The sequence below is a fragment of the Pituophis catenifer genome, unplaced genomic scaffold (genome assembly GCF_029215685.1).
Source record: "Pituophis catenifer annectens isolate HBS135680 unplaced genomic scaffold, rPitCat1.0.hap2 SCAF_1, whole genome shotgun sequence".
Taxonomy (NCBI): Eukaryota; Metazoa; Chordata; class Lepidosauria; order Squamata; family Colubridae; genus Pituophis; species Pituophis catenifer.
The window spans coordinates 330,852,322-330,866,570 of NW_027256881.1; the positions used below are offsets into that span (position 1 = coordinate 330,852,322).

At 42.4% G+C, this 14,249-nt stretch overlaps 1 protein-coding gene across 1 annotated transcript; it reads left to right on the plus strand.

Annotated features, from left to right (window-relative positions):
* The first annotated feature begins 3,242 nt into the window (after positions 1 to 3,242).
* Positions 3,243 to 14,115, plus strand: LOC139308243 (tetraspanin-33-like). The gene is made up of 8 exons (XM_070931733.1): positions 3,243 to 3,299; positions 3,540 to 3,597; positions 4,841 to 4,965; positions 5,740 to 5,814; positions 6,168 to 6,263; positions 9,108 to 9,233; positions 11,546 to 11,707; positions 14,008 to 14,115. Exons 1-8 carry the CDS (start codon positions 3,243 to 3,245, stop codon positions 14,113 to 14,115), a joined length of 807 nt encoding a protein of 268 aa, XP_070787834.1.
* The last annotated feature ends 134 nt before the right edge of the window (positions 14,116 to 14,249 follow it).

Here is a 14,249-nt window from a genome sequence, read left to right on the forward strand (position 1 = left end):
AAAGTCACCTTTTTCTGGAATGGCTTAACTTGGTGGCTTTTCAGATGCAATCGATGTCTGAGCTACCAATTTCTAAGGCTAACTCCACCCAGGGGTTGATCTTTCTCAACTGCCCTCAGTCATTCCTTTTCTGTCTTTGGGGATAAAGGCTCTATCTATCTACCTACCTATCTATCTATCTATCTATCTATCTATCTATCTATCTATCTATCTATCAATCATCTATCTATCTATTTATCTATCAATCATCTATCAATCATCTATCTGTCTATCTATCTATCTATATCTATCTAGCTATCTATCATCTATCTATCATCTATCAATCATCTATCAATCGTCTATCTATCTATCTATATCTATTTATCTATCTATCAATCATCTATCAATCATCTATCTATATTTATCTATCAATCATCTATCAATCATCTATCTATATTTATCTATCATCTATCAATCATCTATCTGTCTATCTGTCTATCTATATCTATCTATCTAGCTATCAATCATCTATCAATCATTATCTGTCTGTCTGTCTGTCTGTCTGTCTGTCTGTCTGTCTGTCTGTCTGTCTATCTATCTATCTATCTATCTATCTATCTATCTATCTATCTATCTATCTATCTATCTATCTTCCCACCTACCTTTTTATCCATTTACCCAACCATCTACCTCTCTCACTCCTAAAATATCTTTAACAGACTTTAACAGAATAACAGAGTTGGAAGGGACTTGAAGGTCATCTAATCCAACCCTCTGCTCAGGCAGAAAATCATATACCATTTCAGACAAATGGTTGTCCAATCTCTTCTTAAAAACCTCCAGTGTTGGAGCACCCACAACTTCTGGAGTCAAATCATTCCACTGATTATTTGTTCTGCCAAGAAATTTCTCCTTAGATCTAGGTTGCTTCTCTCCTTGATTAGTTTCCATCCATTGCTTCTTGTCCTGCCTTCAGGTGCTAAACATGCACCAACATTCTTCCCTTGCAAGAAAACTAATGTTTAACTCTGCATCTGCCAAGGGGATTCAGATTGCTGTAATCAAGCAGAAAAGCCCCCAGAATACTGTGCTGGGTCCCACCCATTGCAATAACCTTTATGAATGACAAAAGCAACTAGTGAAAAACTTCTGTCTACCCTTCCAGATACCCTTCCAACAACCCAAGAGTGCCCTCTCGTGCTTGCTTGCTGCAAATCTCCAGAGTTTGAATTATCTCTAGTGGAATTTTCATAGGTCCAAATAATAACTAGACAACCCATACATACCCTGTGGAGTCATCATTTCAAAGGTATTTTGTTACCTAAATAGAGAAAAAGAATGACCACAGGTGGGTAAAAAAGCAGTGGGAGCAACCTTTGACTTCCTGCAGGCTTCACCATTGAGTTTCCTTGTGGGAAGCTGGCAGGGAATTCAGAAATCTTTCCTTCTTTCCCTTCCTCCCTGTCATTCTTACCATTATCTTCCATCCCTTCCCTTCTCAATAGGCAGGTAAAAGGTTGCGGGTGGGTGGGATTGCAAGTGACTGGGAAGCTGTCACAAAACATTCAAAATGAGTGTCACATGACTACAGCAGTAGTCCAGCAGAACCGAAGGCACAACTTCCCCAAATTTCATTCCCTCTGAAATCATGGGTCCCAGATTTTGGGTGCATTCTGTAAATTATCCCATTTGAGGTACCTTGCTTCAAAAACTGTTGTCCTATGATGCCCCATTTTGCCCAGTTAAAAGGTTACAGAAATGTAACTAATTAGCAGACAAACCTCAGCAAATGCATATTTTGTAAAGAAACAGAGGAAATTGACCATAAATTGTGTCAGGACAAAAAGTATCATTTCTAAGATTTCCACATATATCAACAAATTGAAGAAGTTAGTCCCACCATCGTTTGTTTGTTGTTGTTTGTTGTCCTCTACCTTTTTTTAAAACTTCTCTTCCCACCACATCATTACAGCTTAGAAGCTGTTAATATGATCATCAAAATAAACATAGTTGTGATCCAAAAGAAGAAAATAGCTTTGGTTGCATAATCCAAACAACACTAATCCAATAATTAGGGTTTTCCCCAAAAAAATTTCTTTGAATTCATTTGCCAGAAAGGAAGCCAGAAGATGGGGAGGGAAATGGTTGTATAAGTAATCTGGCAGCCAGCCTTAAAAAAAACAACAAAATCCTTTTTTGGGTACTACATGATGAAATATCACCTGGGGGAGTCAAGGATCCTCTCAGCCATGTTTTCGTAGCTTAACTCCTGGTTTAGGTGCCTAAGAGTTATTCAAAATACCACAAATTCCAGAGCAAGACAGGAAAACCTCCTGTCAACAGAGGGATGTAACTCCACCCCTCCGGTCATGAAGTCCTATTAAAAAAAGCAGATTAATTTCTTCAGAAAGTTGTGTCTGCACAAAACTGTAGACTTGGCTTTAAGTAAAGGTAAAGGTTCCCCTCACACTTATGTGCTAGTTGTTCCTGACTCTAGAGGGCGGTGCTCATCTCCATTTCTAAGTCGAAGAGCCAGCGCTGTCCGAAGACATCTCTGTGGTCATGTGGCCGGCATGACAAAACGCCAAAGGCGCACGGAACGCTGTTACCTTCCCACCAAAGGTGGTCCCTATTTTTCTACTTGCATTTTTTACGTGCTTTCGAACTGCTAGGTTGGCAGAAGCTGGGACAAGTAATGGGAGCTCACCCCATTATGCTGCACTAGGGATTCGAACCGCTGAACTGCCGACCTTTTGATTGACAAGCTCAGCATCTTAGCCACTGAGCCACCGCATCTCTGGACTTGACTTTACATGACAACAAATAAATACGGACCAAAAAGGATCTTAGGCAATCCACATTTATTCCCTCTCTGCCAAATAAGCCAAATGATCCAACTAAGCTCCCCTTTTCCTTCTTCAGTTGTGGCTGCCTCTTTCTCTCAATGCTTGGCCCCAAAACAGAGACCTAAAAACTTTCCAGAGTGCCAAGCCAGGATCAAGACAAGACTTGTCTCTGACGTAGTCTGAGCAGACAGGCAGCCAGCCATCCCTTCTCCCTTCCTCATATCCTCACCACACCCCGATGTCTCCTGCCCGGATCTTTTCCCATTTCAGGACTCCTATCCAGGAAGGGACATTAAAGTCACTAGTCAGAGCCCGTATGGCTTCCCTCTTGAAGCCCCCTCCCCAAATCCTTGCAAGCTGAGAAGCGGGTGCACGAATCTGCAGGGCAGGGCAGAGGCAAACAGGCAGTGGTGAACCATGCGTACCAACCAGATTATGAAATACACTCTCTTTACCTCCTGCTACCTCTTCTGGGTGAGTCAAAAGGGCGAATATTTGGCAGTGCTGGAATTTGCATTTGCTTTGCCAAGGAAAGCTACTGGTTCCCAGGAAGGCTGCCTACCAGAGATGGCATCACAAAGGCCCTATAATAACCTGTCTTGTATCTTAAACTCTGGGAATGCTGGATCAGCCAGACTCTTCTTCTTTAGCAAAACTGTTAGTGTTCAGACCAATAAGAAATTGGATGTGCCTTTGTTTTTCTTTCCTTCAAAGGTAGCCGGTGGACTCATGGTGGCTGTTGGAATTTATGCCAGGCTCTCCAAGGAAGCAGGTGAGCGGCCAGATCCTTTACAGAATTTGCTGGGATGCAGTCCACATTAGGAGGAAGATGAGAAATCTTGTTCTCATGGCCACGTTAACATGCTATTCTCCAGCCCTTGAGGCAACAGCTGGTATAACTTGCATTGTCCCAATAGTCCAACTCTATTTGGTCTCAAGAATGGGGCTGGCAAATGGTGCTGACCTTACAGGTTTATGAGGAACAGATGGGATAGTCTGTGAGAATGTCCTTCAAAGCAGGGGTGGGCTGCAACCGGTTTAACAACCGGTTCTGTGAACGTGAGTGTGCCTAACGCACTTGCGCACAGCACTCAAAATACAGCAATTTGAAGCTCAGCTGCCTCCTTCTAAGGCAGCCTTGGTAAGTAGAACAGCAGAAACATGGAAATCAGCTGTCCCATGCGAATCAGCTGAGCCAGAAAGAAGGAAATATAGGACAGCATAGGGCAGGGGCGGGGGCAGCTGATTGTCGGAACTACCGGTTCGCCTGAACTGGCAGCAGCCCGCCACTCCTTCAAAGACAAGAGAAGGAGAGCAATCTAGGTAACGGTCAGATAAGAGGCAGCTTACCCCACAGAAGGAATGGGGGCATGACAAATGTCTCAGAAGAGGCCCTCCTTAGTTTCTTGGACTGTGATAGCCAGGGAGGTTGGGGTAGAGAGAAGTACAGTAAAGATTCTTTGCTGTAACCTTACAAAAGGTAGTTAGGGCTCCTGCTTGGCGATTCTTACCTGGATTGTCTCTAAGGACTCGCATAAGTTAGGAAAAGTAATAAATGATATCTTCTGGCTTTGCTTCTTCATGTACCACGTTTCATTTGTCGGTGAGAAAACCAATCATCAATCTTAACTGGGATGGGGGACTAAAACTCCCAGTCCCCTGATCTCTGGTCTGGTGCCTTAACCATGAACCCAAACTGGGTCTCAGTATATAATGAGAGAGGAGGATGAAGAGTTCTCACAGCAAACGAAGATGGGAGTCCAGGTTTCAAAATGGGCTGAGAAGGAAAAGGAGATTAGCCTAAGAACCAAACCATCAACAAAGTCATATTTGCAGCCTTGAACTTCTGCTTATTAATTAATATTTATTTATTTATGTAATAAATAAATTGTCATGCTCAAATTCTTCCCTGAAGCCCCACTCTCCAATGCTTCAGATCCTCTGCTTGGGTGATGTTGTCCTACTACTGAGGTCATTCGTGGAACTTTTTAAGTAGTGTCCCCATTTTTTTCCAGGTGCTGTGGACTCCTTGTTGGCTGATCCCTCCATAATTCTTTTAGCAGTGGGCACCCTAATTTTCTGCATCACCTTTGTGGGCTGCTTGGGAGCCTTACGGGACCTCACACTGTTGTTGAAAGTGGTACGTTCAAAGCTATCTCCCTTTTCCCCTCCATCAGCCAACCTTGGTGGGCAACAAGGAATTCTTCTCCATCCCTCTGATAGATCCTCTCATAGCAGATACTGCTTTCATTTCGTGCTTGTGAGCATCCTTTTGGTGTACCTGGCTGGCCCAGTTATGAATAGACAAAGGATGCTAAATTAAATGGACATGATGGAGCCTTGGTGGTGCAGCGGACTAAAGTGCTGTTAAGTAGCACTTAGCTGCCAGCTGCCTGCAATTACTGCGAGTTCAAATCTCACCAGGCTCAAGGTTGACTCAGCCTTCCATCCTTCCGAGGTAGGTAAAATGAGGACCCGGATGGTGGGGGCAATAAGATGACTTTGTATAAAAAAGAACACCGCTTAGGGGGGGCCAAAAGCCCTACTAAGCAGGTATATACAAAAGTATGAAGGCTATTGCTTAACGCATTGTAAGCCGCCCTGAGTCTCCAGAGAAGGGTGGCATATAAATCCAACCAATAAATAAACAATAAATGAATAAATGATCTAGAAGGAGGTTTTTCTACAAGAAGTTCCTCAAGGGATTGGCACATACTGAAAGAGGGATACATAGCTCAATCTTCCATCAGTTTTGATTCAGAGTCTAGGGAACAGGTGTGCGCTTGTTTGTCTATGATGAAGCATATTCTGTATGCAAATCCACATTGAGATGAGACAGATGGGTGTTTTTCATCGGTATGTAAATGTACATTCTGCAGCTGCTGACTTTTTTTTCTTTCTTTTTTCTTTCTAGTTTGCCTGGATCTTGCTCATCATTTTCATTCTGCAAATTGTGGCTGCAGTTTTAGGCTTCATCTTCTCTGGCATGGTAAAAAAAAAAAAACTTGACACACCAAGTTCATCAGTTATAGTCAAGGTGCACAAGAAATTCCAGGGACAATCCTCCAGGTCAGGCCTTTCTTGATTTTCAAGTGGGCCATAGAAGGGTTTTCCTCATTGGCCCAAAAGTTTGTCTGAGCACTTCCTGTGATAGCAATAGCCCTTAGACTTATATACCGCTTCATAGTACTTTACAGCCCTCTCTGAACGGTTTACCGAGTCAGCATATTGCCCCCAACAATCTGGGTCCTCATTTTACCCACCTCGGAAGGATGGAAGGATGAACCAACCTTGAGCCTGGTGAGATTCAAACTGCCGAATTTCTCAATTTTTGTCCCCCAGGTGATGGAAAAAGCCACATTTTTGATGGGCCAGGCCATCTCCCGCTATCGTGACAACCTTGATTTGCAGAACCTCATTGACTACATCCAGAAGAAGGTAACAGGTTCTGAATTTGCCTTGGTTTCCAACATTATGTAGAAGTTCTGGTTCCAGAGCCTTAGTACTTTGCCTTCTAGAGCTTTTTGCAGGCTCTGTATAGAAGCACCGATGTTCTTTCACATTTCATAGAGCAACAACAATTATCTCGTCTCCAAAACTGGCCTATAGATAGTCCTCGACCAGGGGCGAAATCCAGCAGGTTCTGACAGATTCTGGAGAACTGGTAGCGGAAATTTGGAGTAGTTTGGAGAACCAGCAAATATCACCTCTGCCTGGCCTCAGAGTAGGGTAGGAATGGAGATTTTGCAGTATCCTCCCCAGGGGTGGGGAGTAAATGGGGATTTTGTAGTATCCTTCCCCTGTCACGTCCACCAAGCCACGCCCACCAAGCCACACCACGCCCACCAAGCCATCCCCACAGAACCGGTAGTAAAAAAAAGTGGATTTCACCACTGTCCTCGACTTATGACCAGAATTTCCACTGCTAAACAAGGTGGCTCTTAAGTGAGTTTACAACCTTTTTTGCAAATTTAAGCAAATCACAGCAATAGTTAAGTGAGTCACACAATTGCTAAATGAAAGTTTGGCTTCTCCTATTGACTTTGCCATCTGGGAAGGTCACAAATGGCGATCAAGTGACCTTGGGATGATGCAACCGTTGTAAATAGATCTCAATTGCCAAGTACCCAAATTTTGATCATGTAATCATGGGAACACTGTGATGGTCATAAGTCACTTTTTTCAGTGCCACTGTCACTTCAAACAGTTACTAAACAAATGGTTGTAAGTCGAGGACTATTTCTACTAATTTGGAATTGTTTTCAAAAAGATCCAGATATTGTTGCTAGACATTGCCTTGTGTTTTCTGTGTTACTCTTTTGTTCTAGTCCAAATTTGTGATTTCTTTAAATGTAAAGTTAAATTGCAGCCCCTGCCTGTTCAGTATGGCTTAACACAAAGAGCATTTAAAATTTAAATCCCTGCTACTGACCACACCCAATCCTTTTATTGATTCATTTTGAGCACAATAGTATTAGCATTTCTTTAAAGTGCAATTAAGAGGCCCTTCAAGGACATGCTGAAAAGGCAGTGGTGATATCCAAATTTTTTTACTACCAATTCTGTGAGTGTGGCTTGGTGGGCATGGCAGGGGAAGGATACTGTAAAATCTCCATTCCTACCCTACTTCCAGGGAAGGATACTGCAAAATCTCCATTCCCTTCCCACTCCTGGGGGAAGGATATTGCAAAATCTCTACTCCCATCCCACTCTGGCACCACCCAGAAGTGGTATTTGCCGGTTCTCTGAACTACTCAAAATGTCAGCTACCAGTTCTCCAAACAGCTCAAAATTTCCGCTATCGGTTCTCCAGAACCTGTCAGAACCTGCTGGATTTTACCCCTGTAAAAAGGGCACCATAAAAGAGCAGAACCAACAACAAGAAGTTATTAATTCATTTTGTAGGCTATCATTTTGGAATGGAATATTTGTGAATCAAATTTATTGTAGGATCTTATCTATGGTGGTGGGCATTTCCAGATAACAGAGTACTGTATCAAATTGCCATGTGGAATACTACTTTAATTCTGCTTCCAGCTTTTTATGGAAGAGCTACACTACTATGGTATTAAACATGCATGCTAAATATGCATATAACTGAGAAGAAGTGTTCTCTAAGGTAAATTGAGGTGTGTTTTTTAGTCTCCCTAGAGCAGATACTCTGTAGACAGAAGGCAGAGCAAGATTATTAATATTGTGGATAGTCATACAGTCAGCCAGATGTTTAGACTGGATTTGGCATTTTGGTCTACCTATCGAGCCCTTCCCAAGGACCAGGGTAGGCAGATGTTGTTGTTTAATAAAATTAACACTGAATGTCTATGGAGATTCTCAGTCATCCAGGTCATGGTTGTCCCATCATTCTTCCATAAAGAGGCAAAGTCCAGTTGCCTCTTGAAAAAGTACCTTTGGGACAATATTCATGCTGTTCCCAGAAAAAAATATCCTTTGCAATTGTCTGATGGTGATTTTGTCAATGCTGATGGTGTTCAAGTAGTGCTCCAGATGTTTTGTGATTGCACCCAAGGTGCCTATTACCTTTGGTATCTTGGTATTACCTTTGTTTCCTTTCATCAGTTGTTCTACCTCTATTTTTGCAAGCCTTTGTATTTTGTTATCTTCTCCAGTTCTTTCTCTTCTATTCTGCAGCTACTGCCATGTCCAGCATCCAGATTTTTATATTATTATTATTATTATTATTATTATTATTATTATTATTACTATTATTATCATCATCATCATCATCATCAATCATCACACAGTCAGCCAAATGTTCAGTCTGGGTTTGGCATTTTTGTCTATTGAGTTCTCACCAAGAACTTGGGATAGGCAAATCTGGATGATGATGATGATGATGATGATGATGATGATGATGATTCATTAAACATGAAATTCAGTCAATTGGACATTTAAAAATGTATCACAAATATCATCGACTGGCGTTGATGGTTGATACAAGTTGCTGCCAGCATCCTAGGTATCAACCAAGTATCTTCTTAAAATTATTATTATCATTATCTCTTTTATTCATTAAACATGAAACTTAGTCAACTGAACATTGCATCACAAATATCGATTGGCACTGATGGTTGATACGGGTTGCTGCCATTTTTATTATTATTATTATTATTATTATTATTATTATTATTATTATTATTATTCCTCTATTCAGCTTCACCCATATGCTGCTGAAACAGGCTGTCCTTGTGGGACATTTCGCTGTGATTTCATGCATCCAATTAGTTTCCTTGGCATTTGGTTTTGTTTCCCTCTCCTTCCCAGTTCAAGTGCTGTGGGGTTCACTCATACAAGGACTGGTCCCAGAATATTTATTTTGACTGTCGAGACTCCAATCCCAGCCTGGAGCGTTGTGCAGTGCCCTTCTCTTGCTGTCTGCAAGATAAAGAGGTAAGAGAAAAGGGAAAGCGGAAAGCTAAATTCAAACATGTTCAGTTCTGAGATAAGTGGGAGGATGTACAGAACTTTAAGCCACTATGACAATAAGACTGGGGATACAGTATAAAATTCATAGTATTTATTAGGCCATTTATTTCTATAAATGTACATGCTGCTATCCAGAAGCCAAGGTGGTATCCTGAGACAGTTTATTAAAAAGTAAACATTTTAACAAATTGGAGTCTAGAACTCCAGCCTATGAAAAGTCATGGCAGATTACAAGAATTAACTTGTAATTAACTTAACAAAGATTTGCAAAATTAATGTAGACCTTTTGTTGTTTATTTTGAAAAGAGAGTGCTCTCCAATTTTACAAAGCACCACTACAATAATTAGCTTTTATTTACAAATCTACAATTTGAGGAAGCATTACAGGTGAACAGAAATGTTATTCTACTCTCTCAGAGCTCTAGCAGCTTGATTAGAACTTACTCCTAGTTTTTGCCACTGATAGCAATATCACTTAGACTTATATACCGCTTCACAGGGCTTTACAGCCCTCTCTAAGTGGTTTACAGAGTCAGCCTATTGCCCTGAACAATGTGGGTCCTCATTTTATCGACCTCGGAAGGATGGAAGGCTGAATCAACCTTGAGCCTGGTGAGATTCAAACTGCCAAATTGCAGGCAGTCAGCAGCCCGCAGAAATACCACTGCGCCACCAGGGCTCCCGATGCTCCTGATGCAAATTTATATGGATAATTTTAATCTAAAGTTTTCTAAAATTTGGGGGAAGATAAACAGGTTAAGTTGTCCTTACTCTGTCCTAATATTATGAAGCAAGACTGCTGTTCTGTTCTTCATAGCTAGCTGCTTGAACGGCTTGATGGAGCACCATATTATTATTATTATTTATTATTATTTATTAGATTTCTATACCGCCCTACTCCCGAAGGACTCAGGGCGGTGCACAGCCAAACAATAAAAACACATACAATACAAAATTTAAAAATAGAATAAAATCAAATTAAATAATTTTGGCCCCGACAAATTTAAAACCCCAAACTTTTAAAACCAATTTAAAATTGAATATATAAAATACTAAAAGATATGAAGAGATTGTAGGAGTGTTAGCCTATGGTGGCACCCAGGGGTGGGTTCTACTTACCTTTACTACCGGTTCGCATCGTGCCCGCACAGGCGCTCTTCTGCGCATGCACACATCGCCTATGATGACGTCCAGGTCAGTGAGCGGAGCCTCCCGCCGGTTTTACTACCGGTTCTTACGAACCAGTCCGAACCGGGGGCAACCCACCACTGGTGGTACCCCCTCCACATGCACACCTTTTCTGGTCCAGGTAGTCCTCGACTTATAACCATTCACTTAGTGATTGTTCAAAGTGACAATAGCAATGAAAACAGCGACTTACAACTGGTATTCTGAGCCGCGGTGATGCAGTGGTTAGAGTGCAGTACTGCAGGCTACTTCTGCTGATCACCAGCTGCCAGCAGTTTGGCAGATCGAATCTCACCAGGCTCAAGGTTGACTCAGCCTTCCAGGTGTCCGAAGTGGGTAAAATGAGGATCCAGATTGTTGGGGGAAATGCTGACTCTGTAAACTGCTTAGAGAGGGCTGTAAAACACTGTAAAGCGGTATATAAGACTAAGTGCTATTGCTATTGCTATTCACACAACTGTTGCAGCATTCCCATGATCACACGAACAAAATTCAGATGCTTGGCAACCAGTATGTTTTTGGGTCACCTTCCCAGCCAGCTTCTGGCAAGCAAAGTTAATGGGGAAAGTTGGATTTACTTAACGATTGCCTGATTCAACTGCGGTGATTTGCTTGACATGACAAAAAGGTCATAAAATTGGGCACGAGTCGCTTAACAACTGCCTGGCTTAACCAGAGAAAATCTGGTCCCAGTTATGGTCATAAGTCAAGAACTACCTGCAGTTTATTCAAAGGTTCTGGAGCCAGAACTAGGGCAAATTCAGAACTGCTATCTTATTCTATATCTATAAAGTGCTGCAAATAAAGATAGTCACCGCAGTGGAAGATGATCTGGAGCTCTTTATGCTTTTTAATACCATGTGTTACTCATAAAAACGTTACCAGACTCCTGATTTCCCCCCCCCCATTTAAGGAGGTACAGTAATTTACTTTTCAGTATTGGATGCTGAAGAGCAAACAAAAAAAAGCCAATATCTCATATATGCTTTTTTGATATCTTGACAAGGGTCAAACACATTTAGAGACTATGGGCCCTCATTTGTTTGATCCTGCACTTAACTTCTGTTCATATTCTCAACTTATTCTAGGTTATGCTAAACACCATGTGTGGCTATGGGACACAGAGTCTTAAAGGGTGGCAAGCAGAGAACGTAGTGTACACAGAGGGCTGCCTAGAGAAGATTGTCCATTGGGGACAGAGCAATCTCTTGCTGATGGCTGGGCTGGCATTTGGATTGCTGGTCTTGGAGGTAAGGCATCAAGGCTGGAGGAGATAAGACCAGCCTGGAATAAGAATAGGAAGACTTGGAGAATTTAATCAGCTCAGAAGAACCCCTAAACTCAATGCATGGAAATTAATCAAGGAGTGCCTATACTAGGGGTGAAATGCTCCCGGTTCGGACCAGATCACCCGATCCGGTAGCGATGGCGGCAGGTGGTTCGGAGAACCAGTAGCAAAAATCCCTGCACCTCCCCCATGCCCAGCTGAGCCCCACGATCATCAGAGGCTGTTTTTTTTACTTTTAAAAGCATTTTTTCTACAACCTCTTCGGCCGAAAAAATGCTTTTCAAAGTAAAAAAAAAAAAAGCCTCTGATGATTGCGCAGCTCAGCTGGGATCATCCAAGGCTTTTAAAAGCATTTTTTCTACAACCTCTTCAACCGAAGAGATTGTAGAAAAAAAAATGCCTTTAAAAGCCTCTGATGATCCCAGCTAAGTTGCCTGATCGTCAGAGGCTTCTAAAAGCATTTTTTCTGCAACCTCTTTGGCCAAAGAGGTTGTAGAAAAAATGCTTTTAAAAGTAAAAAAAATAAAAAAGTTGGCCATGCCTACCCAGTCACAATTACCCCCCCACCAAGCCACACCCACAGAACCGGTAATAACAAATTTTAGATTTCACCCCTGGCCTATACCACTTGTCTTCCTCAGCCTTCTCCCTGTGCAAGCCTATGCACAAAATTAGAGAAGGAGAAATTTCCTGACCGTGAGAACAATTAATCAGTTGAATGATTTGCCTCCGGAAGTTGTGAGTGCTCCAACACTGAAGTCTTTTAAGAAGAGATTGGAGAGCCATTTGTCTGAAATGATATAGGCCAGGCTTCCTGCCTGAGCACGGGGTTGGATTAGAAGACCTTCAATGTCCCTTCCAATTCTGTTATTCAAAAATCTCTGATCTCGAACCACATTGATAATAAACACCACCAGTTCAATAGGGAAGGAACAAAAATAATTGGCTGTGCCAACTCCTGCCACACACGTGAATTTATTGAAGCCTGGTATTCTACCAAGGGAGCAATTAACAAGCATATTGATCTACATCCAGCATATGAATACGTAAGAAACAAGACCATTTGAATGACCAGCAGATAAGAGAACCAATCAGCTGCTCAGAATTTAAATCTAGCTCCAAACGAACAACCAATCACATGACCAACTGACCATACTGGCACACAAGACATTAATAAGCTAAATAGGAATAGGACAAGAAAATCCTGCTGTTGATGTTACTTAGTCTGGTAACGAAATGTTCAGAAACTAAATTGAAACAAGTTCGGAGAGCAAACCATTGCCGAAATCTGTTATTCCATGTCCAAAGTTACTGTGATGACATCAGTGGTGGGTTTCAAAAATTTTTACTACCGGTTCTGTGAGTGTGGCTTGGTGGACGTGGCTTGGTGGGCATGGCAGGGAAAGGATACTATAAAATCTCCATTCCCACCCCACTCCAGGGGAAGGTTATTGCAAAATCCCCATTTCCTCCCGATCAGGTGGGACTTGGGAGGCAGAGAATAGATGGGGGCGGGGCCAGACAGAATTTTTACTACCGGTTCTCTGAACTACTCAAAATTTCCGCTACTGGTTCTCCAGAACTGGTCAGAACCTGCTGAAACCCACCTCTGGATGACATGTGCATGGTGACCTCACAAGCTCATCTCCCTCCCTTTTGTACTTGTGTCCCAGTGTCAGATCTAAGTGCCTATACCACTTGCCTTCCTCAGCCTTCTCCTGTGAAAGCCTATGCACAAAATTAGAGGAATCCCCACACGTGCCACTTCTATGCAATATTAAAGTCTTGACATCCCCTTATTGCAGAGGTGGTATTCAGCTGGTTCAGACCAGTTTTTTCAAGGCCGGGTGCATGTGCAGAAGGCCTGCGTGAGAGCAAAGCACACGCACAGAAGGCTGGGCACCAGGGGTGAAATCCAGCAGGTCCTGACAGGTTCTGGAGAACCAGTAGTGGAAATTTTGAGTAGTTTGGTGAACCGGCAAATACCACCTCTGGCTGGTCCCAGAGTGGGGTGGGAATGGAGATTTTGCAGTATCTTTCCCCTAGAGTGGAGAGGGAATGGGGATTTTGCAGTATCCTTCCCCTGCCATGCCCACCAAGCCACACCCACAGAATCGGTAGTAAAAAAAATTGGATTTCACTACTGTCGGGTGCATGTGCTGAAGGTGCACACGCATTCGTGGCGAACCAGTGGTAAGAATATGTGAAACCCACCGCTGCCTTATTGGGTTATATTGCTGAACTTTATCTGTTTCCTTCCAGGTTGTTGTCTTTCTTCTGGCAGTGATGCTCATTTACCAGATTGATTTCATCATCCAGAAGCGCAGAAGCACCAAGAGGAGGTGGAGGCAGAGTTACCCTGAGAAGTGAGAAATGAGGCAGCACGGGATGGAAATTGGCTATGAATCAGCTTTCCTGAACCTAATAGCCTTTGGATGCATGAAACTGGATACTGAAAACGGCCAGGATTCCCATGTTACCTCAGAAATCCAGTGGTGGATTCC